The following is a 24,384-nucleotide window of genomic DNA, read 5'->3' on the forward strand; positions in this document are numbered from 1 at the left end:
CCATCAAAAAGGGTTTCCTCAGGTTACAGTCAAACTTCTTCCAGTGCTATTTTCAATTCGTACACCAGAGGGCGCAGACAGCGTCTCTGTAAAGACACTGTTCTATCCGTAAAGCTTGTCAAAGTTGAAACTGCATGAAAAAAGGCAAAAATCTAATATTCTTCATCTGAATAATAGCATGTATGAATAATTGGCTGTAATAACCACTTTGGTTAACTAATAATCCATATTCAACCAGAACCGGGAGATTTTATAGTCAAAATTGTTTCAGTAACACAAATAACTGGTTCTTAAATTAGTTACCTGTGTTTCTTCTCGTAAGACAGTGAAATCGACTGAATATTAGTTGGAAGAATGAATGAACAAGAGTTCCCTCCTCTTTCGATTTTTTTATTTAAAGGTTTTATATATAAGATTGGTATGTTCTTCCTTTCGCTTACATGTCTGATATGGTTATTTTTTAAAGATTGGTTTAAAGAGATTTTTTAAGCAATTCTAGGACTGAACTGGAATACAAAAGAGCTTGAAGCAAAATTAATAGAATAGAAACTATCTTGGATTTGATATATCAAGTTGCATGCATACAGTGATTAGATGTTTCCCAAAAAAATGAATTCTACGTCCTAAGCGAAATGATGATACAGGTCCAATCATATTAATGAAGACATAACGTTCTAAGCAAGCCGTTTTACAGACTTCAAACGTTACTTATAAAATACTCTGTAATTCAAGAAATAGCAAGTGGTAGTCAAGACAGTATGTATGTGATTCAAAATTACCTTGCCTGCAGAAGTTTTAATTTCATTCAGAGAATTGTCCTGAGGCAAAAAACAACTGGTTGGTGACGAGATGGAGCCACAAACAAAGTAGAGAGATACCGTTTTTTTTTGTTTTCCCATCGCACTAAATATGCTCGCCCTTTCAGCCGTAAGGGTGTTATAATGTGACGGTCAATCCCGCTATTCGTTGGTAAAAAAAGCAGCCCAAGAGTTGACGGTGGGTGGTGATGACTAGCTGCCTTCCCTCTAGTCTTACACTGCAAAATTAGGGACGGCTAGCGCAGATGTAAGCCTTCGAGTAGCTTTGGACGAAATTCAAAACAAACAAATAAACATGCTTTTGTTTTGTTTATTTTCCCAGTTATACGAGAGCTTAGCCAATCGAGCTAAGAGAGAACGCTTGGTTTTCCATGACTAGTGCGAAAAGTAGTAAGATGATGTAACGTATGTTTTAATTCGTTTTATTTCTTTAGGTTAATCTGAATTCTGCGAACATAAATGGTAATCATTATTCAGTGAGGAGTCTAGTAGGGGCAAAGAATATTTAGATATCACAAAAACGAATAAAGACACTGCTTTAATAAAGTAGAACGGGTATTCATCGATTACAAAAAATAATAGTAAGAAATATATATATTTATGTTTAGTAAGTTTATTTTGCGGCCTAATCTAGAACCAAACGAAATATTAGTATTTAATTGTTTCAGGTTCAAGACAAATGGCTAATGATAGAGAGACGTCGCACATATAAATCTGAACTTGGCCCGGCATGGCCAAGCGTGTTAAGGCGTGCGACTCGTAAGCTGAGGGTCGCGGGCTCGCATCCCGTCGCGCCAAACATGCTCGCCCTTCAGCCGTGGGGGCGTTATAATGTGACGGTCAATCGCACTATTCGTTGCTAAGAGTAGCCAGAGTTGGCGGTGGGTGGTGACCTAGCTGCCTTCCTTCTAGTCATACACTCTAAATTCGGGACGGCTTCAGCACAGATAGCCCTCAGTAGCTTTGTGCGAAATTCAAAAAAACAAACATATAAAACAAGGACTGATACTGGTATTGACTCCATTATTGTCCGTAAGACTTCACGTGGTTATACATATAAATTTTCTTCTTGTTTGTTGTTGTTCAGAGCAAATCCACATAGTGTTATGTAATCACCGCGAGGAACCAAATTCCGTATTTTAGCGTTGTAAGTGTTTAAACCACCATGGAACCAGGCTCGACTCGTAATCTGAGGGCCGCGGCTCGAATACCCGACTGAAACACCAGTGAGGTGACGACACTTTGTTTCGGGTTATGCTGTTTCTATGAGTATTAACGGGACATTATTGGCAAACTAGGGTGCAGATTTAATTTGGTGAAACGTGACCGTGATATCTAATCTAAAATCTGGTTAATTTTTCCAGGGGCCTGCTCTGATGACGATTTAATTTTAAATATATTTAACTCAAAAAGCATCAACACTAATCACACCATTTTCTAATCAAGACTTGTTTTCTTCTACTTAACTGTTTCCAGTGGAAGTTGGTAAACATTCAGAAGTCATTAGGTTTTAAATAACAACGAATAAACAATTTTCTAAGACAGCTACATTGTTGTAAGTTTTAACTCAAACTTATTGGTACAAATAATCAGTGTAAGTTACTTCTGAGATACAAATACCTCTTATTGAACTACTTATGACTACGACGTTTGGCTCATCCATGAGGACTCCTCATGGATAATATGTGCAGCTTGTAACCTATAGTTACGTATTAATGAGTTACGTTGAAACAGTGAGAGTTTATTCATATATTACACGGGTGGTCTACTGGTTAACGTATCTGACAAGAGACCCAAGATTTTCGAGTTCAAAACCTGGTACTATAAACACTGCTTAAATACCAACTTTCATGATTCGTATTTTGCTGGAAAGCAGTATTATTGCAGCTACCTTCTCCATCTTTAAACAACAATATAGAGGAAACTCCCAATAAACCTTCACTCCAATCTTTGTACAAAATATCATCTGACAGCAAAGTGTCCTAGAAACCATTGTATCCTCACTGTTGAGGTCCCAATCAAGTCAGACAATTTACTACTGGATCCCCTCCAAACAACTGCAATATCTCTAAGCTGAGCCATCTGATATAATTTTATAAATCCTGAGGGAACTACCTCTACAATCTGATGCACCTGTTACCATCATGGTTCCTGTTGGTACCACCAGTCAGTTAAGACTTTTTTGGAACTCACTTTCTTCTAACCATACAAGATGTTATCCAATCCATCACCATTACACTACAAAATATTCACCCATTTCAACGAACTTTTTTTCCTCTACAGTATCTATTGGGCAGTAAAGTCTGATTTTAAAATCAGTATACATATTCCTGGCTTAGCTCTTGCTTTCGTTTACATCACTTGGGGGAGAGGTGCCGAAAGGCGAGAATATCAAGTCTGTCTGTTAAAATGTTTCTTGTTAGGTTCTCTTCTATCAAGCAAACCAAGCTCTTTGGGAAGCTTTACTAGATGAGGAATCATACCAGTCCTCAATGAGACCCTCCTGAAAATGACATCAAGATAAAAGTACCTGAGTAGATCTGCGGCTACCCTTTAAACATTTATTTATCTACCCATTCGTTACATTCTCGGACCAACTTTTCCTGAGCGCCTTATTTTACCCTGCCTACTTTTCTTCCGGAATCGCCAAATTTTGTAACTTATTATTATCATTCTGGTTTTACCAAACTGGGTTTGAATGATCCAGTGAATAGCGTTGAACTATTGTTGTTTTGAATTAAGCACAAAGCTACACAGTGAGCCATCTGTGCTCTGCCCACCACGGGTATCGAAACCCGGTTTTTAGCGTTGTAAGTCCTCAGGCATACCGCTGAGACACTACAGGGGCACCGATGAACTACCAACCAAGATAACCTGTATAACGTTTTTCAAGTTACCGTACCAGTTAGCCATTTTGTAGGATTCATGTTGAAAGAGATATATTAATTCCTTGACGACCCTTATAACAATCACTCTCACTTTAGTGGTTCCTTACATGTCCCTCCTTATCATTGTGCACTATAAGAACATTTTCATCAGCACTATCAATAGTCAGTTCCCCATAGCAGTCTTTATATATTGGTACACTTACATGTCCATTAGCACTATCAATAGTCAGTTCCCAATCCTAGCAGTCTTAATGTATTGGTACACTTACACATCCATTAGCACTATCAATAGTCAGTTCCCAATCCTAGCAGTCTTAATCTATTGGTCTTAATGTATTACACATCCATCAGCACTATCAATAGTCAGTTCCCAATCATAGCAGTCTTTATATATTGGTACACTTACATGTCCATTAGCACTATCAATAGTCAGTTCCCAATCCTAGCAGTCTTAATCTATTGGTACACTTACACATCCATTAGCACTATCAATAGTCAGTTCCCAATCCAGCAGTCTTAATCTATTGGTACATTTACACATCCATTAGCACTATCAATAGTCAGTTCCCAACCACTTAGCAGTCTTGATGTATTGGTGCACTTACTTACACGTCCATTAGTACTATCAATAGTCAGTTCCCAATCATAGCAGTCTTAATGTATTGGTACATTTACATGTCCATTAGCACTATCAATAGTCAGTTCCCAATCCTAGCAGTCTTAATGTACATTGGTACATTTACACGTTTATTAGTATTATCAATAGTCAGTTCCCAATCCTAGCAGTCTTAATCTATTGGTACACTTACACATCCATTAGCACTATCAATAGTCAGTTCCCAACCATAGCAGTCTTAATTATTGGTACATTTACACATCCATTAGCACTATCAATAGTCAGTTCAAATTCTAGCAGTCTTAATGTATTGGTTTACTTACACATCCATTAGCACTATCAATAGTCAGTTCCCAATCATAGCAGTCTTAATGTATTGGTACATTTACACGTCCATTAGCACTATCAATAGTCAGTTCCCAATCATAGCAGTCTTAATGTATTGGTACATTTACACACATCCATTAGCACTATCAATAGTCAGTTCCCAATCTAGCAGTCTTAATGTATATGATTATACACGTCCATTAATTAAACGTGTGTTATCCTAGTAATATGTTTAATTTTTTACACGTCCATTAGCACTATCAATAGTCAGTTCCCAATCATAGCAGTCTTAATGTATTGGTACATTTTACACGTCCATTAGCACTATCAATAGTCAGGTTCCCAATCATAGCAGTCTTAATGTATTGGTACATTTACACGTCCATTAGCACTATCAATAGTCAGGTTCCCAATCATAGCAGTCTTAATGTATTGGTACATTTACACGTCCATTAGCACTATCAATAGTCAGTTCCCAATCCTAGCAGTCTTAATGTATTGGTACATTTACACGTCCATTAGCACTATCAATAGTCAGTTCCCAATCCTAGCAGTCTTAATGTATTGGTACATTTTACGTCCATTAGCACTATCAATAGTCAGTTCCCAATCCTAGCAGTCTTAATGTATTGGTACATTTACATCCATTAGCACTATCAATAGTCAGTTCCCAATCTTAGCAGTCTTAATTTATTGGTACATTTACGTCCATTAGCACTATCAATAGTCAGTTCCCAATCTTACAGCAGTCTTAATATATTGGTACATTTACATCCATCCATTACGCACTATCAATAGTCAGTTCCCAATCCTAGCAGTCTTAATGTATTGGTACATTACACATCCATTAGCACTATCAGTAGTCAGTTCCCAATCATAGCAGTCTTAATGTATTGGTACATTTACACGTCCATTAGCACTATCAATAGTCAGTTCCCAATCATAGCAGTCTTAGTTTGTTGGTACATTACGTCATTAGCACTATCAGTTAGTAGCGGTCATTTATCAGTGGTTCCCAATCATAGCAGTCTTAATGTATTGGTACACTTACACGTCCATTAGTATTATCAATAGTCAGTTCCCAATCCTAGCAGTCTTAATGTATTGGTACATTTACACGTCCATTAGCACTATCAATAGTCAGTTCCCAATCTTAGCAGTCTTAATGTATTGGTACATTTGTTTACACGTCCATTAGCACTATCAATAGTCAGTTCCCAATCTTAGCAGTCTTAATTGTTGGTGCATTTACATCCATTAGCACTATCAATAGTCAGTTCCCAATTCTAGCAGTCTTAATGTATTGGTACACTTACACATCCATTAGCACTATCAATGTAGTCAGTTCCAAATCCAAGCAGTCTTAATGTATTGGTACATTTACACATCCATTAGCACTATCAATAGTCAGTTCCCAATCCTAGCAGTCTTAATTTATTGGTTTACTTCATGTCAGCACTATCAATAGTCAGTTCCCAATCCTAGCAGTCTTTATATATTGGTACATTTACACATCCATCAGCACTATCAATAGTCAGTTCCCAATCCTAGCAGTCTTAATGTATTGGTACATTTACACGTCCATTAGCACTATCAATAGTCAGTTCCCAATCATAGCAGGTCTTAATGTATTGGTACACTTACACATCCATTAGCACTATCAATAGTCAGTTCCCAATCCTAGCAGTCTTAATTTATTGGTACATTTACACGTCCATCAGCACTATCAATAGTCAGTTCCCAATCTAGGCAGTCTTTATATATTGGTACATTTACACATCCATTAGCACTATCAATAGTCAGTTCCCAATCCTAGCAGTCTTAATCTATTGGTACATTTACACGTCCATCAGCACACTATCAATAGTCAGTTCCCAATCCTAGCAGTCTTTTATGTATTGGTACATTTACGTCCATCAGCACTATCAATAGTCAGTTCCAAATCCTAGGAGTCTTTATATATTGGTACACTTACACATCCATTAGCACTATCAATAGTCAGTTCCCAATCCTAGCAGTCTTAATGTATTGGTACATTTACACGTCCATTAGCACTATCAATAGTCAGTTCCCAATCCTAGCAGTCTTTATATATTGGTACACTTACACATCCATTAGCACTATCAATATTCAGTTCCCAATCCTCGAAATATTTAAACGATTTAAGCCTTTCTCCCTTGGAAACTTCAGTGGATCTCATCAACATAATTACCAATCGCTTACATCGTAAATGGAAGAACGTGACGTGTCAGTTCGTCATAAGTCAAGCTACGTCAGGTTTTCAAAACTCTGACAATTAAGTAACCTCCCCGTATTAACAGGGGGCCCGGCATGGCCAGATGGTTAAAGCATTCGACTCGTAATATGAGGTCGCTGGTTCCCCGTCACACACCAAACATGCTCGTCCTTTCAGCCGTGTGGGCGTTATAATGTAACGGTCAATCGCACTATTCGTTGGTAAAAGAACAGTCCAGAGTTGGCAGTGTGTAATGATGACTAGTTGCCATCAGTCTTACGCTGCTAAATTAGGGACGGCTAGCGCAGATAGCCCTTGAGTAGCTTTGCGCGAAATTCAAAACAAACCAATTATCTGGATGTCGTATCTACCAACGAAATGTAGCTGCTCCGTGACAACAAAAAATGTTTTAAGTTTTTCCTGAGTGTATTATTCGTGAGTATTAGTAATCCATACAAATTTATTTTAAGACTGTTTTGGCCTGCTCAGAAATCTCATTAAACAAGATAGTATATAATATAATACAGTTGAAATAACTTTAAAATGTTGTATCTCTCACAGAAAAACATATCAATAAAAGAAGAAGGGATGAGAAAAACACGTTGAAAATATCTCACCTTGCACTACTACCTGAAATATTCCTGTTGAATTCCCGTACATATTGGAAACGTGACACATGAATAACCCAGAGTCGTTTCTCTGTACATCTGATATGTATAGCACAGACCTAACCATCGATTTTTTGGCTGTTTCTTCCAAAATATACCTGAGACAATTAATTAAAAATATAATTTATAGTATCCACAAAAGAATATATTTCCTCATTGTAATGTTCTACTGATAGATATTTTATTGGAATGGTAAATTCATGTTTAACATTTGTTTATACATGGCTATACTTTCTCTGTTCTATGTGGAGCTAATGCGGTTACGAACTGTATAAATGGCTTTTATTTATATATAACCACACTTCATCTGTTCTATGGATCACTTAGATGGTTATGGACTATCTAAATGGTTGTCAACTGATCAGGTGGTTTCGATTACATAGATAGTTGTGAACCACATAGACCTTCTGTGTACTTACAGATGTCTACCAACTGTCTAGTGGGTATTAATTGACTCATAATTTTATAAACTGTCAGAATGCTTAGAGGTTTTTGTGTCACTTTGAATGTGATTTTCCCATTTTCATTTTAAATTCGAACTGGTATTATCAGTTTCACTGAAAATGCGCATGCGTCAACTCATGAATTTCGTTGTGACACATATATAAGCTGTTATTGTTTCTCCAAAAGAACATTTGTTTTTGCTTAAAATTGTTGGAAAAGTCACATTCAAGTTCTATTTATTTATTTGACAAAAGCAATAGTGTTAATATTGACGCTAAAATTTCAAAAACTACAAATAAAAAAAACATACAGGATTAAACCAGAAATTCTGTAACTCTTGCAATAAATATAAAGTTACTTAACCACATCATATCGAACATACCAGAAGGTTATTTTGAGCAACTCACAAATTAACAGTGATCATTATTACATGACGTGAGATACTTCAGTACTCTTGGCATTAAATATTTGGGTTATCTATTAAAGTGAAATCTGTTTTATTCTATTGTGATTATTTTTATTTCCGTCTTCTTTATTAGCTGTATTTTGTGCGACTGGTTATGACAACAAGGAGAGTTAATAATGGTCGAAATGAATGAGGTTTTCTACGTCTTATCTCATTAAATCCAGTCACAATTCTGATGTGAAGATACGTAACTAGTATCTGAAGTTATAATACGTCATTTCCTTTGTAACTGTTTTTTCACTTAAATGTTTGTGGAAGTGAATCAGAAAAGTCAAAGAGATAAAATGGGAAAACATTAATTTTAAGTTAAGTGGTGGTTCATAAAAAAGTGGAAAAGCGAAAGGAAACGTTGAATACAACAGGATTATACAACACTAACTAAGTATTTATATATCTACATACGTATAGAATAACAGATAGATAAGTGGTTTTCTACACAGACAGATGACTCAAGTTATATTACATTACTGTAAAAGCAATTCTACACTGGTAAGGGTATTCCCATATTGTCATTTCTAGGGGGTCTGAGAGTATGGTTCCCCAAATGATTTTTGAAAATTTTTAAACTATGAGATTGAATCTTGAGCCATTTTCAGTAGCCGATTTAGGGTCGTGTGGGCCCAAGGGCTAATAATTTTCTGTGGTCCTACATCCCATGTAATTTTACCTAAATACTCGCTGACCATTTTAACTACAAATACTGTACACACGCAATGTAATGTATTGAATCAAAAGAAAGTTTTAATACGTAAGAAAAAGTGACCAGGTCATGACCTGACTGGTCTTACTGCTTCCTACGGCTCTTTATTATTATATTATATGTAGAAAACAAAATAATGTTTATTTCTCTTGAAATTCATTTCGTTCAAATCATTTAGTAACTCGACATATTTTTTTCACTTCTTTATAATGTTTGATAACTAAACTAATAACGAGGCTTATAAAAGTTTAGACCAGTTGAAAACTATATATAAATAAGTTCTTCGTGGCTGCCAATTACGCTCTTGTTCTAGAAATTAAAGACGAAAATACATTATCAAGTGTGGATGTATCTTACCTCCCGTCATACGAAGGAGTGATGTAACGATCATCCTTTGTCCACGTGACTTTCATGGGCATATCTCCTACCCTTCACAACGAATTTCAAGTGTCTCATCTAACACCACTGTGTGCACTTGGTGCTGTACGTGCACTGTAGGTGGCGCTGGTAGAATATATCAGAAAAATATTGTTGATAAAAACAAGATAATTGTTTCAGAGTTAGACGATATTTTACTGTAAATCTCTATCGTAAAACTTCCTTATCTTATAACGATATTAGTCACAAAGTATTTGTAGAATTAAAAGAGTTGTGTGTTAGGTTCCTGTTTATTTACGTGCTTAGGTTATATACAAAATACCATTTTAAGCAACATTCTCATATATACAGGGTGAGCCAAAAGTAGGTGGACAGCATTTGGAATAGGTTTATGTATCGTTATATTAATGCAATTGTATATTATAACGATGTTGCAACTATATTATTTGTGTTAGATAATTACAATTTTATAATTACATTTGTTTTAATTTAATCTGTTTCTTTTTTTTTTAGATTGTTAATAGAACCCATAATGTCACCTACTGTTAACCTACATTCTCACCCTATATATATGTGCTGTATTAGCGGGGAAAATGCGCCCCGCGCAACGCCTCTGAATACATTTAACACGTTAACGAGCAAACGAACTTAATCTTCACGTGTAATATATTTTAACTCAATGTAAAACGGTCTTCTAAGGTGGCCGTTAGGGGACGCTAAAGAGATGACAACTTCTGAAACATCCGTCTCTCAGTTTGTACCAACTACACCCTAATGCAAATTAATTGAAACAAGACGGAAATTACGATTTTTCAATTTTTGCGTTTCATTTCTGAGAATCCAAAACTTACTCACAAATTAATACGTGATATGACCGCCTTTATTTTTCAGAAGATTATTAATCCGCTTTGGCATCGAGTCCACGAGTTGACTGCAATCTTTACTAATTTTTGGATCGTGGTACCACACCTCAATTATGGCCTCAATTAGCTTATCTTTCGTAGTACAGTCTTTTCCCCGAAGTCTTTCTTTACAAATCGCCCAAAGATTTTCAATAGGATTTAAGTCCAGCACCTTTATTCGCGTAAAAGTAATAAAATTCTTTTCAAGTTTCGATGTGTGGCAAGGAGCCAGATCTTGCTGAAAAATGCCAGATTCATCTGGAAATCTCTTTTTCAATTCTGGAACAACTCTTCTCTGCAAAACTTCGATGGACTGTGGTCCTCGCATCATACCTTCTACAATATGTAAGCCTCCGACTCCATAGTAGCTGAAAAACCCCAAAAACGTCTTCTTCAAGGAATGTTTTACGAACTGATTGATGTGAGATTCTCGAAGTTTCTCACTTGGAGATCTGCGAACGTGCAGACTTCTTTGACCCTATACCAAGAAATGAGTCTCGTCACTGAATAACACCTTCCTCCATTGTTCTTGCGTCCAGTTCTTGTATTTCAGACCCCATTGATACCGTTTTTTCTTCATTGAGTTGGTAAGAAGTTGTTTTTTAACTGGTCTCCTTGCCCTTCTAACGCAATTTCGAATGACATAATATATCCCAAAAATAGATCGACCGTACTGCAAAACACAACTAATGACGCCATCTGTATGAAAAAATGGCTATTAAAGGAAATCAGCGGGTCCAGCGAGCCTACAATGGCCGCCATGCTGAAAATATTGTAAAATGACCAATTGTTTCAATTAATTTGCACAAGGGTGTATATAAGTGTGCATACCTGTTGAGCTTAAGTGTAGAAATCTCTATAACATAACTATTTATTTTAAGATATTCAAATAACTAAACAATATAGAGAAATCTATACTACTGTGTTATTGTGTTGTACTATTAGTGTGATTATTACATTGTTAACACTTATAGCATTACAACCGTTTCACACTGGAATTGATCTATATTTTAATATAATAATTAGTGTGTTCCTTACCATAAACAGTAACTGAGATAAGTTTGGTAAGATCCGGTCCCACATTGTTGCTGATTTGACAGAGATAGAAGCCCTCATTTTGTTTAACCACATCTCTGACGGAAAGAGAGCCATTGTCAAAGATGGCGTAGTGTTGGCTATTGTAGAGAGGTACAAAGTCTTTGGGAGCGTCAGCTGAAAACGGTAAACATTCTTAAGAATATGTAAACAGAAAGATAAGTGGACAGATGGATAGATTTTGTTGATGTTGCAAAATGTTGGTTGTGATTTATCAGTTTGTTGATATATATATATATATATATATACTTCAATTGGACGCATAGCGCAAACTGTCTAAATTCTAAATATACACGTTTGTATGTATTGTAGCTTTATCGTGAAATCATAGTAATTTATCACTGACGTCACTGCTACGGTACAGTGGTACGTAATACTCCTACGACAAGCATAGCCAACATATTTAAGAAAGAGATTGAAAACCGATATAGTTTCAAAAGCAAAACACTCCAACGTAAATTGTAGAACAAATTACCGTTTTTAATGTTTGTTATAAATAACTTGGAATGACTAAGCGGATAAGGCACTCGACTCGTAATCCGAGGGTTGCGAGTTCGAATCCTCGTCGCACTAAACATGCTCGCCCTTTCAGTCATAGGAGCGTAATAATGTGACGGTCAATCCCACTATTCGTTGGTAAAAGAGCTGACGGTGGATGATCACGACTAGCTGCCTTCCCTCTAGTTTAACACTACAATATTAGGGACGGCTAGCGCAGATAGCCCTCGTGTAGATTTGCGCGAAATTGGAAACAAAGCAAGTAACTTGGATGTTGAACAATTCAAGACATCCTCGTGCGGTATATTCATAATTTCGAGAAGTTGACCGTCTAGTTATTTCAACATATTGACAACTCCTTGTTTTATCTCTCCCAGACATGATAAATCGCTCAGCACGAGAAAAGTGGCGGAAATCACAGCATGATAAACAAGTTTCATTTCCTCTATTCTATCTACTCTTTTCTTCTTGTTGTTCTTGTTTCTTCTCATATAAGGTCGAAGCAAAGTAATACATGTATTTATTTTTCTTTTCATATCTGTAATACGGGTGATACGTAACTGTTAATATTAGAAAATGAATAGAAAGACTAAACATAGAAACACCTCAGAAAGAGAAGGATAAGATACAGACATTTGTAAACAGTTTGTTTGTTTTGTGTTTTTAATTTCGCGCTAAGCTACTTGAGGGCTGTCTGCGCTAGCCATCCCTAATTTAGCAGCGTAAGACTAGAGGGAAAGCAGCTAGTCCTCACCACCCACCGCCAACTCTTGGGATACTCGTTTAACTAGCGAATAGTGGGATTGACCGTTACATTATAACTCCCTCACGGCTGAAAGGGCGAGCATGTTTGGTGCGACGGAGATTCGAACCCGCGATCCTTAGATTACGGGTCGAATGCCTTAACCATCTGGCCGTGCCGGGCCCTTTTAAACAGATACAGAGCATATGTCTCTTAGATTTAGAAGTATTGGAAGTGGAGAGTTATTTCTGAGGATTTTGAATACATTTCGACTTGGTGAAAAATAATTTATGCCTTCCAAAAAAAACACATTTTAATACCAACATAAAAACATTATTATGTATAGGGTCTCCTCAGTTAATATACATAAGTCACATTTTAGTAACTTTATAAAAACATTATAATGTATTGAGTTCCCTTAATTGTTATATATAAACCACATTTCAATAACAATATAAAAGTATTTTCTACTGGGTCCTTTCAATTATTATACGTGAACCACATTACAATAATAATATTAAACATTATTCTATATTAGGTCCTTTCAATCTATAAATAATAAGGATAACATCATTTATCAGTCTGACGTAAAATTATGTAACACAAGTTATGTTCCTGGATAGTATGTGTTAGTTCTTAATTGCTTGTGTTGTAAAAGTACAGAAAATGGTCATTATTCCCTTCAAACTTTGCTTGTGTTACCTGGATAATGAAATTTAGAAATTAACCTATTTTCTATGTAAAAACAGGCAAATTTGCACATTTTCATCTACATAAGGTCTGAATAAAACAACATATGAATCAAGATTTACATGTATTTATACTAAAGTTATACAAACATGTTTAGAAGTGAGTAGTTTTTCGAGATTTGCGACTGTAATGTAAATCACTTTCACGTATCAGCCCCCAAATATAGTCTCCCATCATGTTTTCGTTATACGTTTCCAGGTCACAAAAGCAAAGTTTGAAGATAAAAATAGATCTTTTCCATTTACTTTAGGCCTAAACAATTGAGAAATAACACTTTCTGTCCAGGAACAAGAAAAAGTAACAATTTTGTTACATAGTGTAATTCTAAAACTATATTTATTTAAATGGTGAGAGAAAGAAATATATTACTTGTAATAAGGTTGTTCTAGTAACAAAACTGTTTATTATTTTACTTTGTACAGGAGAATCAAACTAAAAAAAATATTTTATATTTATAGTTAACTGTATAAATTTACTAAAGGGGCCGTTTCGTATTATTCTAATAATTTCTGTATAAACTTTCATATTTATAGTTAGGTGTCATAATGGAAGGTTCTGTTATTGTTTCAGTATTTTCTGCGTGAAGTTTTGTAATTCAAAATCATGTTCAAGGTTATTAAAGGGATCTAACCTTATTATTTTTGAATTTTCTGCTTAAATTCTTATACTTATAGATAGGTATATAAGTATATTAAAAGGAATATTTCAATATTATCTGACTAACAACAATAAAAGTCAAAACAGCTTCCGGGACAGTACATATAATTTTCTCTACCTAACTGATATAGATTGATAAAAATATCCACTTTCGTCAATTGAAGTGTTTTTGTTGGGTTTTATTCTTTTTTTAATTTCAAACGGTTATTTCGTTTTCGAATTACTGCCTCTTGATAATTCATGTCCGAAAATCCGTAATCAGGTTTGTAGTACATCAGAGACAGTTCAGAAGAACCCAAAATGAAAGCAACGCATACCACTGTCCAATCCTTAAGTTTAAATAAGTCGCATAAATATTACACGCTTTGTTCGTTACCTAGAGGACTGGAAAACTTAGCTCATAATCTACCCTTAAGATCACGACACAGAGACAGACACTTGGAACTTTATAACGACCTTTGCAAGTAGGTCATGTAAAGAAATAAAAGAAAATAACATTATTTTCGAGCTCAAGAGGATTACGAATTTTAAAAATATTCTGGTGTTTTGTTTAAGGTGCACGAGCCAATAATGAATGTCCTTTAAAACTGACATCAAAGAAGCTTTTAATTCAAAATCAAACAGGGTTTATATTGATTACCTTGTGATAAACGAAGCAAAATTGTTCCAACTCTTAAGACTCATGAAATAATAGCTATTAGGATAATTGTTTTAAAAGTTGAGAGACAGATAACTCGTGTTTAAGATAATTACTAATTTTAATAATGCCACCAAAAGGTTAATTAGCCTGTCATCTCCAAGCTTTTGCAGTTTGTGAGATCTAAAAAGTAGTTTTTCTAATCGTTAACCTCGTTGTAGGACCTGAAGAAGGTTTCTAATCTTTAACCTCACACAGTCAGTCGATAACATTCATTTGGAAACACATGATAAACACGAGCGTGTGTCTAATTTTCTTATAGGAAAGACACATCGGGTTATTTGCTGAGTCTACAGAGGGGAATCGAACCCCTGATTTTAGCATTGTAAATCCGTAGACTTATCACTGTACCAGCGGGGGACAAACACATTTAAGAACTTTTAATAATTCTGTATTATATTAAACCCATTTTCTAATTCCTCTGTCACCTGCTGGTAGAGCGGTAAATCTACGCTTTTACAACGCTAAAACCAGGGGTTCGATTCCCCTCGGTGGACTCAGCAGATAACCCGTTGTGGTTTTGCTGTAAGAACTACAAACAAAACAAAATGATTCCTCTAGTGATTTATTTATGAAGATAACAATTTAAGCGCCAAAAGCAGCGAAACGTTAAAACCCGATAGCCCTAAAATTTGTGATAAAAATCACGTGAAATGTGTTTTTTTTTTGTTACGCTCTTCTTCAGTTCTGAAGATTCAGAATCAGCGGTGTTTAAAAGTGATGAATCAGATCTCTCTTTTGTCTCTCACAATTCACTGCCGAAGAGGTTTTCGGTGACACTAGAATTCGTTAGTTAAACTGCAAGTTTTCTGAAACGCTCTTTATGCGGTATAATAAAAACAACAAGAGCTGAAAGCCAGTTTTATCACGAATATTATAAAGTGCATAAGACCACAATGCTACGTTACGCGAGGGCTATCTGCACTAGCCGTCCCTAATTTAGTAGTTTAAGACTAGAGGCAAGGCAGCTAGTCACCACCACCCCACCGCCAACTCTTGGGCTACTCTTTTACCAACGAATAGTGGGATTGACCGTCACGTTATAACGCCCCTCACGGCTGAAAGAAAGAGCATGTTTGGTGTGATGGGAGTCGGACTCGCGACCTTCAGATTACGAGTTGACTGCCTTAACCACTTCTCGAGCTCTTGATACATTGTTTAGGTTGAAGACATTCGAAAAGTCGTTCACTATGTTTGTGTTTCTGGAACAGGCAGTTGACGTCCAATCAACCAAAATTCATTATCATAGTTTGCTGCATCTAAATTAACACAAGTATGGATATAAATATCAAGCCCTTTACTTTTATAGAAATCTAATGTCAAAATGTACCAAGATTCCCATGTAGTTCTGAAAATAATCCGTTGAAGAATTAGAGATATTCATGTTTCCTTCGCTGATAGAGACGTTTGTTGCACTTCTTGATATAGTTTTGAATAATAAAAAACGAGCAGAGACCTGTATAACGCCTTTGAACATTGGCTTCAACAATAAAAACGAGTAGAGATCTGTATAGCACTTTCTAATATTGTCTTCAACTATAGAGATTGGTAGAAATCTCTATCACACTTTTTAACATTCTCTTCAACAATGAAAACGGGTAAAGATCTGTATAGCACTTCCTAACATTGTCTTCAGCAATAACAACAGATGGTTAAAACCCATTGTCAGGTTCAAGATGGGTCCCAACAGTCTAGAATAAAGTTTATTTTATAGGACTAACTTTTGATCCCGTGTCTAATATATTTATATTAATATATTAAAAGAGCGTAAGTTAATTATTACTTTACTTGTGTAGTTGCCCTCCAGTAGCTCACCGATATGTCTGCAGACTTACAACAGTAAAAAAGCGGGTTTAGATACCCGTGGTGGGCTGAGCACAGAGAGCCCATTGTGTACCTTTGTCCTTAATTTAAAACAACAACTTCTGTAGTTTCAAAGCTAAATGAAAAAATATCTACAATTTACTTAGTCATGATAAAATATTTTGATTAAGTTATAATATCCTTAGACATTTGACAATACGAGTTAAAGTTTATTTTTAAAAGCATAAAAATACGTATGTGTTAAAAGAACGGAAGTTCGACCCAACAACTTCCTTGTTTGATCGATTTGTATTTTGAAAATCTGCATTATACTTTTTTTTTAACCCTAGTCCTTTGATAATCTGTGTTCATGGAGGCATCTAGTTTTGTCTCCAAATAGCAAAATGAATTATTTATACGGAATAACTTTTCCATTATTCAGTACTACTTTCACAAACGTCTCTTAGAAAATCTTTGAAGAAAATTGATTGAGCTATGAAAACAGACATCTTGTGTTTTCTAAAGTGAGTGAGGCCTACTTTCTTAGAGATTGATTGGGGATCTAAATACAAAGTTTTTGCTCTTGAGTGGACACTTAAGTTTCCAATTCGACCAAGAAGCTGGACAATTACGAACAATTCGAGATTTAAATAGAAACTCGTAGATAAAGTCTTTACGAGTCTTAGAGCAAAGAAACTGAATGATATAAATTTACTGAGTTGTCTGATAACTCAAATTCTTCGGTGGCCAGTGATAAGATTAGAGTTTCTAGGCTTAACGCTGAAACACTCTGGTAAATTAGTGGGAATTCGACTAGTCAACACCATTCACTGCTAACTCGTGGGCCACTGTTTATCAACGAATTGTGGAATTGACTGTGACATTGTAACGCTCCCATGAGTGAAAGGGCGAGCATGTTCGATGACAGGAGAGACGAAACATGGTAACGGGAGAGACGAAACATGGTATCATAAAACACTTTTCGTCATTGAGTAAACAACTTTTCCACCAGTTCACAAACTGCACATTTTATTTAGTTTTGACTACAAGTTCGTCACGACAAAGAACTCAAGCAAAATGTTACTAACGTCGTTCAAATTCTTTCTGAACCTTCCAATAATCTCGAATTTTTGGTTAAAGAAGTCTTGGAGAAATTCACTGCTTTCGTTAATACTTATTTTACAGTCTGTACTTCATGGATAATTACTGTATTACAAAACCCAGTAAAGTTAAGTTTTTTCAGATGACTCATCGTTCAGTTAATATTCGTAAGTTGATTTCAATTTTCTTTCACAAACGAATCTGAAATTCACGACTAACATTTTCAACCACAAAATTCCGGAGATCAGTTACTCTACATTTACCTCGTCCGTTAAAAAGGTTCACCACTGTGAACAAAGGTAAGTCTACGGATTTACAACGCTAATATCAGGGATTCGATTCCCCCCGATGGACACAGAAGATAGCCCGATGTGGCTTTTCTATAAGAAAACACATACACGCACCGTTTAAAAGGTTAATTACCTTACCGTTCCTTATCATTTAGCGATAATAAGTTAGTAAAGAACAATTTATAAGCATAATAAAGTGATTTATTTTTTTGAGGAAGAAGACAGGCCAGTGTTCTATAAAATATGTAGCATGTTTCACAAAATATAATGTAACTTTATTGTGCTTATAAATCGATGTTTACCAACTTATTATAATCGCATAATGTACTGCCTTGCTCAAGTTTCTCATTTAGTAAAACAAAACTAATTAATCTTCCTGTTTTGTAAACACATTAATTGGTCTACACATTTTCTCTTTTTTGTAAAAAAAAAATTATCCTTCAGTTTTTCTTTCCTGTGAAAAGACCAATTATTCTCCAGTTTTTCCCTTTTTGTAAAGAGACCAATTATTCTCCAACTTTTCTGTTTTATAAAAAGACTAATAATTTTCCAGTTTCTTTTATTTGTAAAGAGACCATTTATTCTCCAGGATCTTCTCTTTTGTAAAGAAACCAACTATTCTCTAGTTCCTTTCTTTTTTTGTAAAGAGACCAATTATTCTCCAGGATCTTCTCTTTTGTAAAGAAACCAACTATTCTCTAGTTCCTTTCTTTTTTGTAAAGAAACCAACTATTTTCCAGAATCTCCTTTTTGGTAAAGAGACCAATTATTCTTTAGGTTCTTCTTTTTTTTTGTAAAGAGACCAATTATTTTACAGGTTCTTCTTTTTGTGGGTAAAGAGACCATTTATTCTCCAGGATCTTCTCTTTTGTAAAGAAACCAACTATTCTCTAGTTCCTTTCTTTTTTTGTAAAGAGACCATTTATTCTCAGGATCTTCTCTTTGTAAAGAAACCAACTATTCTCTAGTTCCTTTCTTTTTTGTAAAGAGACCAATTATTTTCCAGGATCTTCTCTTTTGTAAAGAAACCAACTATTCTCTAGTTCTTTCTTTTTTTTTGTAAAGAGACCAATTATTCTCCAGGATCTTCTCTTTTGTAAAGAAACCAACTATTCTCTAGTTCCTTTCTTTTTTGTAAAGAAACCAACTATTTTCCAGGATCTCCTTTTTGGTAAAGAGACCAATTATTCTTTAGGTTCTTCTTTTTTTTGTAAAGAGACCAATTATTTTACAGGTTCTTCTTTTTTTGGGTAAAGAGACCATTTATTCTCTAGAATCTTCTCTTTTGTAAAGAAACCAACTATTCTCTAGTTCCTTTCTTTTTTTGTAAAGAGACCAATTATTCTCCAGGATCTTCTCTTTTGTAAAGAAACCAACTATTCTCTAGTTCCTTTCTTTTTTGTAAAGAAACCAACTATTTTCCAGAATCTCCTTTTTGGTAAAGAGACCAATTATTCTTTAGGTTCTTCTTTTTTTTGTAAAGAGACCAATTATTTTACAGGTTCTTCTTTTTTTGGGTAAAGAGACCATTTATTCTCTAGGATCTTCTCTTTTGTAAAGAAACCAACTATTCTCTAGTTCCTTTCTTTTTTTGTAAAGAGACCAATTATTCTCCAGGATCTTCTCTTTTGTAAAGAAACCAACTATTCTCTAGTTCCTTTCTTTTTTTGTAAAGAGACCAATTATTTTCAGGATCTTCTCTTTTGTAAAGAAACCAACTATTCTCTAGTTCCTTTCTTTTTTTGTAAAGAAACCAACTATTTTCAGAATCTCCTTTTTGGTAAAGAGACCAATTATTCTTTAGGTTCTTCTTTTTTTTTTGTAAAGAGACCAATTATTTTACAGGTTCTTCTTTTTGTGGGTAAAGAGACCAGTTATTCTCCAGGATCTTCTCTTTTGTAAAGAAACCAACTATTCTCTAGTTCCTTTCTTTTTTTGTAAAGAGACCAATTATTCTCCAGGATCTTCTCTTTTGTAAAGAAACCAACTATTCTCTAGTTCCTTTCTTTTTTTTGTAAAGAGACCAATTATTTTCAGGATCTTCTCTTTTGTAAAGAAACCAACTATTCTCTAGTTCCTTTCTTTTTTGTAAAGAAACCAACTATTTTCCAGAATCTCCTTTTTGGTAAAGAGACCAATTATTCTTTAGGTTCTTCTTTTTTTTTTTTGTAAAGAGACCAATTATTTTACAGGTTCTTCTTTTTGTGGGTAAAGAGACCAGTTATTCTCTAGGATCTTCTCTTTTGTAAAGAAACCAACTATTCTCTAGTTCCTCTCTTTTTTTTGTAAAGAGACTAGTAATTTACCAGTCTCTTCTTTTTTTGGTAAAGAGACCAATTATTCTTCAGGATCTTCTCTTTTTTGTAAAGAGACCCGTTATTCTCTAGGATCAACACTTTTGTAAAGAGACCAATTATTCTGCAGGTTCTTTTTTTTTTTTTGTAAAGAGACCAACTATTCTACAGATTCTTCTTTTTTGTAAATATATCAGTTATTCCCCAGGATCCTTTCTGTTAAAATAGGGACTGGATAAAATACCTTCGAGGGTCAGATCCGTCACGTGAGACACCAGTTGGCCCTCTATGTCTTTGGCCTCAGGATTATACACGATGAATGTAGAACTGGTTGTACGTGAAACGCCAGTTGGCCCTCTATGTCTTTGGCCTCAGGATTATACACGATGAATGTAGAACTGGTTGTACGTGAAACGCCAGTTGGCCCTCTATGTCTTTGGCCTCAGGATTATACACGATAAATGTAGAACTGGTTGTACGTGAAACGCCAGTTGGCCCTCTATGTCTTTGGCCTCAGGATTATACACGATAAATGTAGAACTGGTTGTACGGAAACGCCAGTTGGCCCTCTATGTCTTTGGCCTCAGGATTATACACGATGAATGTAGAACTGGTTGTACGTGAAACGCCAGTTGGCCCTCTATGTCTTTGGCCTCAGGATTATACACGATAAATGTAGAACTGGTTCTACGTGAAACGCCAGTTGGCCCTCTATGTCTTTGGCCTCAGGATTATACACGATAAATGTAGAACCGGTTGTATTGATATTTTCACCCCAGCCCCAGTGGCTCATCTGTAGTATGTAGGCTTATAACCTAAGAAAAGGGTTTTGCCTGACGTAGGCACAGCACATATAGCCCGATTGTGATGCTTTGTGCTTAACTGCAAAATAAAACAAATCTTTTGAAAGTTCGAAATCCATAAATACTAAATACCTTTTTTAAGAACATGCCCAAATTGAAATTGGAAGTGGTCTTAAATGAAATTCTTTCCAATGTGTTTTTAACATTCCATGAGTGTTAGGTGCTATAGAATCCGCACATATTCAAAATGATAACGAACTCCATTCATATATTTATTATTCATTTAATACTGAATGAAATATAGCTATATTTCCAATTAAATGTAGTCGGTAATTATGGAGTGTTTATAATAAACTGTATCATATAACAAACTGTTAACTTCCTCAGTGAGCTCTGAACAGCTCATCTGGATATTTGAATTACCCTAACATTGCTATAAAACAAGGATATCATTTTAGTGCATTTTAAACTTTTGCTAGACAATTAACCTAAATACACTAAATATTTACGTAAAACAAATGATACACAGTTATAATATTTATTGAAGAAAAGAGATAAAGATGGAAGGAGTTCTATAATTTTTATTTTAAATTCAAATTGATTAATTAAATCAAAATGAATTAGAACTTTTACTCTGGTGTAAAAACCTTAACTATAATTATGCTTAGAAAAGACATTAACACTATAAAAGTTGCAAATGCTGAAATATGTAATTTATTTTAAGTGTTCTGACAACAAATTCGTCTTTTGTTAAAAATATGATAGGCTTAATCAAATGAACTAGATATTTGTTAATTGAAATGTTTGGTTTTTAACTCTGAAACTGGGGGGTCGAGTGACCTTTAACAGCAGGTGAACAACTCTTATTTGAACAGATCTAAAACGTTTCAGTATACTGAACTTTAGGAGCTTTTAATTTTTGTTTTATCTTACCGTTGTTGTTTTTACACTTGAACTTGTTTTTTAAACAATTATTCAAAGATAATAAATATTTTAAAACAAATAGAATCACCTGAAGTCGTCTTCTAAAGATGTTAAACCACATGATGGAATTTTAAAAACAAATCCAAAACTCTAACGCTTCCAAATAGTTAACCATTCTTAACCCTTTATCCTCCTGAAGAACAATGATCAACTATTCTAAAGCGCTAGAGTCTTGGGCCTAGTTTTTGTAAAATTAATTTTACCTTTTATACGTGATCCTGTGTGCTGGGGCCCGGCATGGCCGGGTGGGTTAAGGCGTTCGACTCGTAATCTGAGGGACGGGGGTTCGAATACCTGTCGTACCAAACACGCTAGCCCTTTCAGCCGTGGGGGCGTTGCAAGGTTACGGTCAATCCCACTATTCGTTGGTAAAAGAGTAGCCCAAGAGTTGGTGGTGGGTGGTAATGACTAGCTGCCTTCCCTCTAGGCTTACACTGCTAAATTAGGGACGGTTAGCCCAGATAGCCCTCGAGTAGCTTTGCGTGAAATTCAAAAACAAACAAACAAACTGACAAATCTTAAACACACGAATAAATAAAACTTAAAATACTAACGTGTTCAGTTTTAATTTAGGCTACAATATGTCTCTCTGCCAAAAACACATTATTCAAAGTACCTGAGGCTTTCTTCCACGTTACATGAGGGAGGGAACCCTCAGCAGCGCAATCAATGACGATAGACTGGCCGAGAATGACGGAAGTGTTAGTTGGCTCCACAATCCAGTGAGGGGTACTATTTCATAAAAAAACACATTTTGAAGTTATTTTTATATACTAAAAGCTGAGCAAACATTGGAATCTTAACATTTGTTAAAAGAAATGTGTTAACAAAGTGTTATATATATATATTTACTTACTGCTGATTAGTGCTAACGTGTTATTTACTCTTGTACGACATTTGATTAGATTTTCTAAAAAATGAGCAGTCAATGTAGTTAAAGCAGGGTGACTTTACTACTAATTATTGTTACTTTTTGTTACACAGTGATTTAAGAATATACAAAATAGTAATAAATCTCCCGTGCTAACTTTGTTCAAACTTCCTGAGATAATAATGTATTTATATTTCAATCTTATAACAGCTTTCATCAAGTGGTTTTACGATGTTTATATTTTTTGTAAATGTTCTTTGTATTCTGAAATTATAAATCTGTGTTTTTTGTGTTTTTAAGCATCCTGCTGTTAGGAAACATGTGACAGTGTTCTAAAACACATCCATGCCATTTTCTATAAAAGCTGCGAGTGGTAATTCGCTACGACACTGTAAGGAAATAAAAAATGTATAATATTAAAACACGCAGTAAAAGCATATCCATACCGATACATAAATTACAGTTTGCGTTTTCACAAACGATTATTCTTATAATGTTTATATGCAGAAATGGCTCGTTTGGGTTGAGAAAATATTTTACATAGAAGAGCGAACAACGTTTCGACCTTCTTCGGTCATCGTCAGGTTCACAAAGAAAGAGGTAACTGACTCACGCACACCGCAAATATACGGCATCCCCAAACCTCATAAACCAGATTGTCCATTACGACCAATAATGTCCACATATGAATCGTTTAATTACAATCTTGGTAAATACATAGCATGGGCATTCTCCAAATATGTAACATCAGCCAGCTCATTCATCAAAGACTCTTTTAATTTCAAGTCTAATCTAAATCAACTTAATCATAAAGCCTTAATGGCCAGTTTCGATGTTATATCCCTCTTTACAGAAGTTACAACCACTGAAGCCTGCAAGATAGCCTTAGAACTCTATATCCGAGACCCTAACCCAACTATAGAAATTTCCAGTAACCAGTTAGCAACCCTCATATAATTCACCACGATAAAGACAAACTTCACGTTCAACAACAAAAACTATATACAAACAAATGGCCTAAGCATGGGCAACCCAGTATCACCAGTCCTAGCCAATATTTTTATGACACAAGTTGAAACACAAGCAATGAACACAGCATTACATCCACCACTATACTGGTACAGATATGTAGATGACACGGTTGCGGGATTCAAATCTACAGAACACATACTTAATTTTTTCAATCACATTAACTCTATACATCCCAACATTAACTTCACATGTGAACAGGAAGAAAGCAATCAAATATCATTTCTTAACCTCAAAATTACAAGAACTGACACACAATTCAAAACAGAAATCCACCGAAAAATCACCCATACTGGACTATACATTCCTTGGGACTCAGCACATGAA

The 24,384-nt window shown here is 35.1% G+C and overlaps 2 protein-coding genes across 2 annotated transcripts in view; both read right to left on the bottom strand.

Annotated features, from left to right (window-relative positions):
- Positions 1 to 29: 29 nt before the first annotated feature.
- Positions 30 to 22,844, bottom strand: LOC143245815 (cell adhesion molecule DSCAM-like). The gene is made up of 5 exons (XM_076492069.1): positions 22,774 to 22,844; positions 11,482 to 11,655; positions 9,521 to 9,667; positions 7,503 to 7,651; positions 30 to 130 (listed from the first exon to the last, which is right to left on the bottom strand). Exons 3-5 carry the CDS (start codon positions 9,580 to 9,582, stop codon positions 30 to 32), a joined length of 312 nt encoding a protein of 103 aa, XP_076348184.1. The 5' UTR covers positions 9,583 to 9,667; positions 11,482 to 11,655; positions 22,774 to 22,844.
- LOC143245816 (cell adhesion molecule Dscam1-like) overlaps positions 9,588 to 24,384 on the bottom strand; it is a 28,214-nt gene continuing 13,417 nt past the window's right edge. The window contains exons 6-8 of the mRNA XM_076492070.1: positions 22,774 to 22,889; positions 11,482 to 11,655; positions 9,588 to 9,667 (exon numbers count right to left, since the gene is read on the bottom strand). Of these exons, the coding sequence (XP_076348185.1) occupies positions 9,588 to 9,667; positions 11,482 to 11,655; positions 22,774 to 22,889 (370 nt within the window). The remainder of the gene's footprint in view (positions 9,668 to 11,481; positions 11,656 to 22,773; positions 22,890 to 24,384) is intronic.

The sequence above is a fragment of the Tachypleus tridentatus genome, chromosome 3 (assembly GCF_004210375.1).
Source record: "Tachypleus tridentatus isolate NWPU-2018 chromosome 3, ASM421037v1, whole genome shotgun sequence".
NCBI classification, from domain to species: Eukaryota; Metazoa; Arthropoda; class Merostomata; order Xiphosura; family Limulidae; genus Tachypleus; species Tachypleus tridentatus.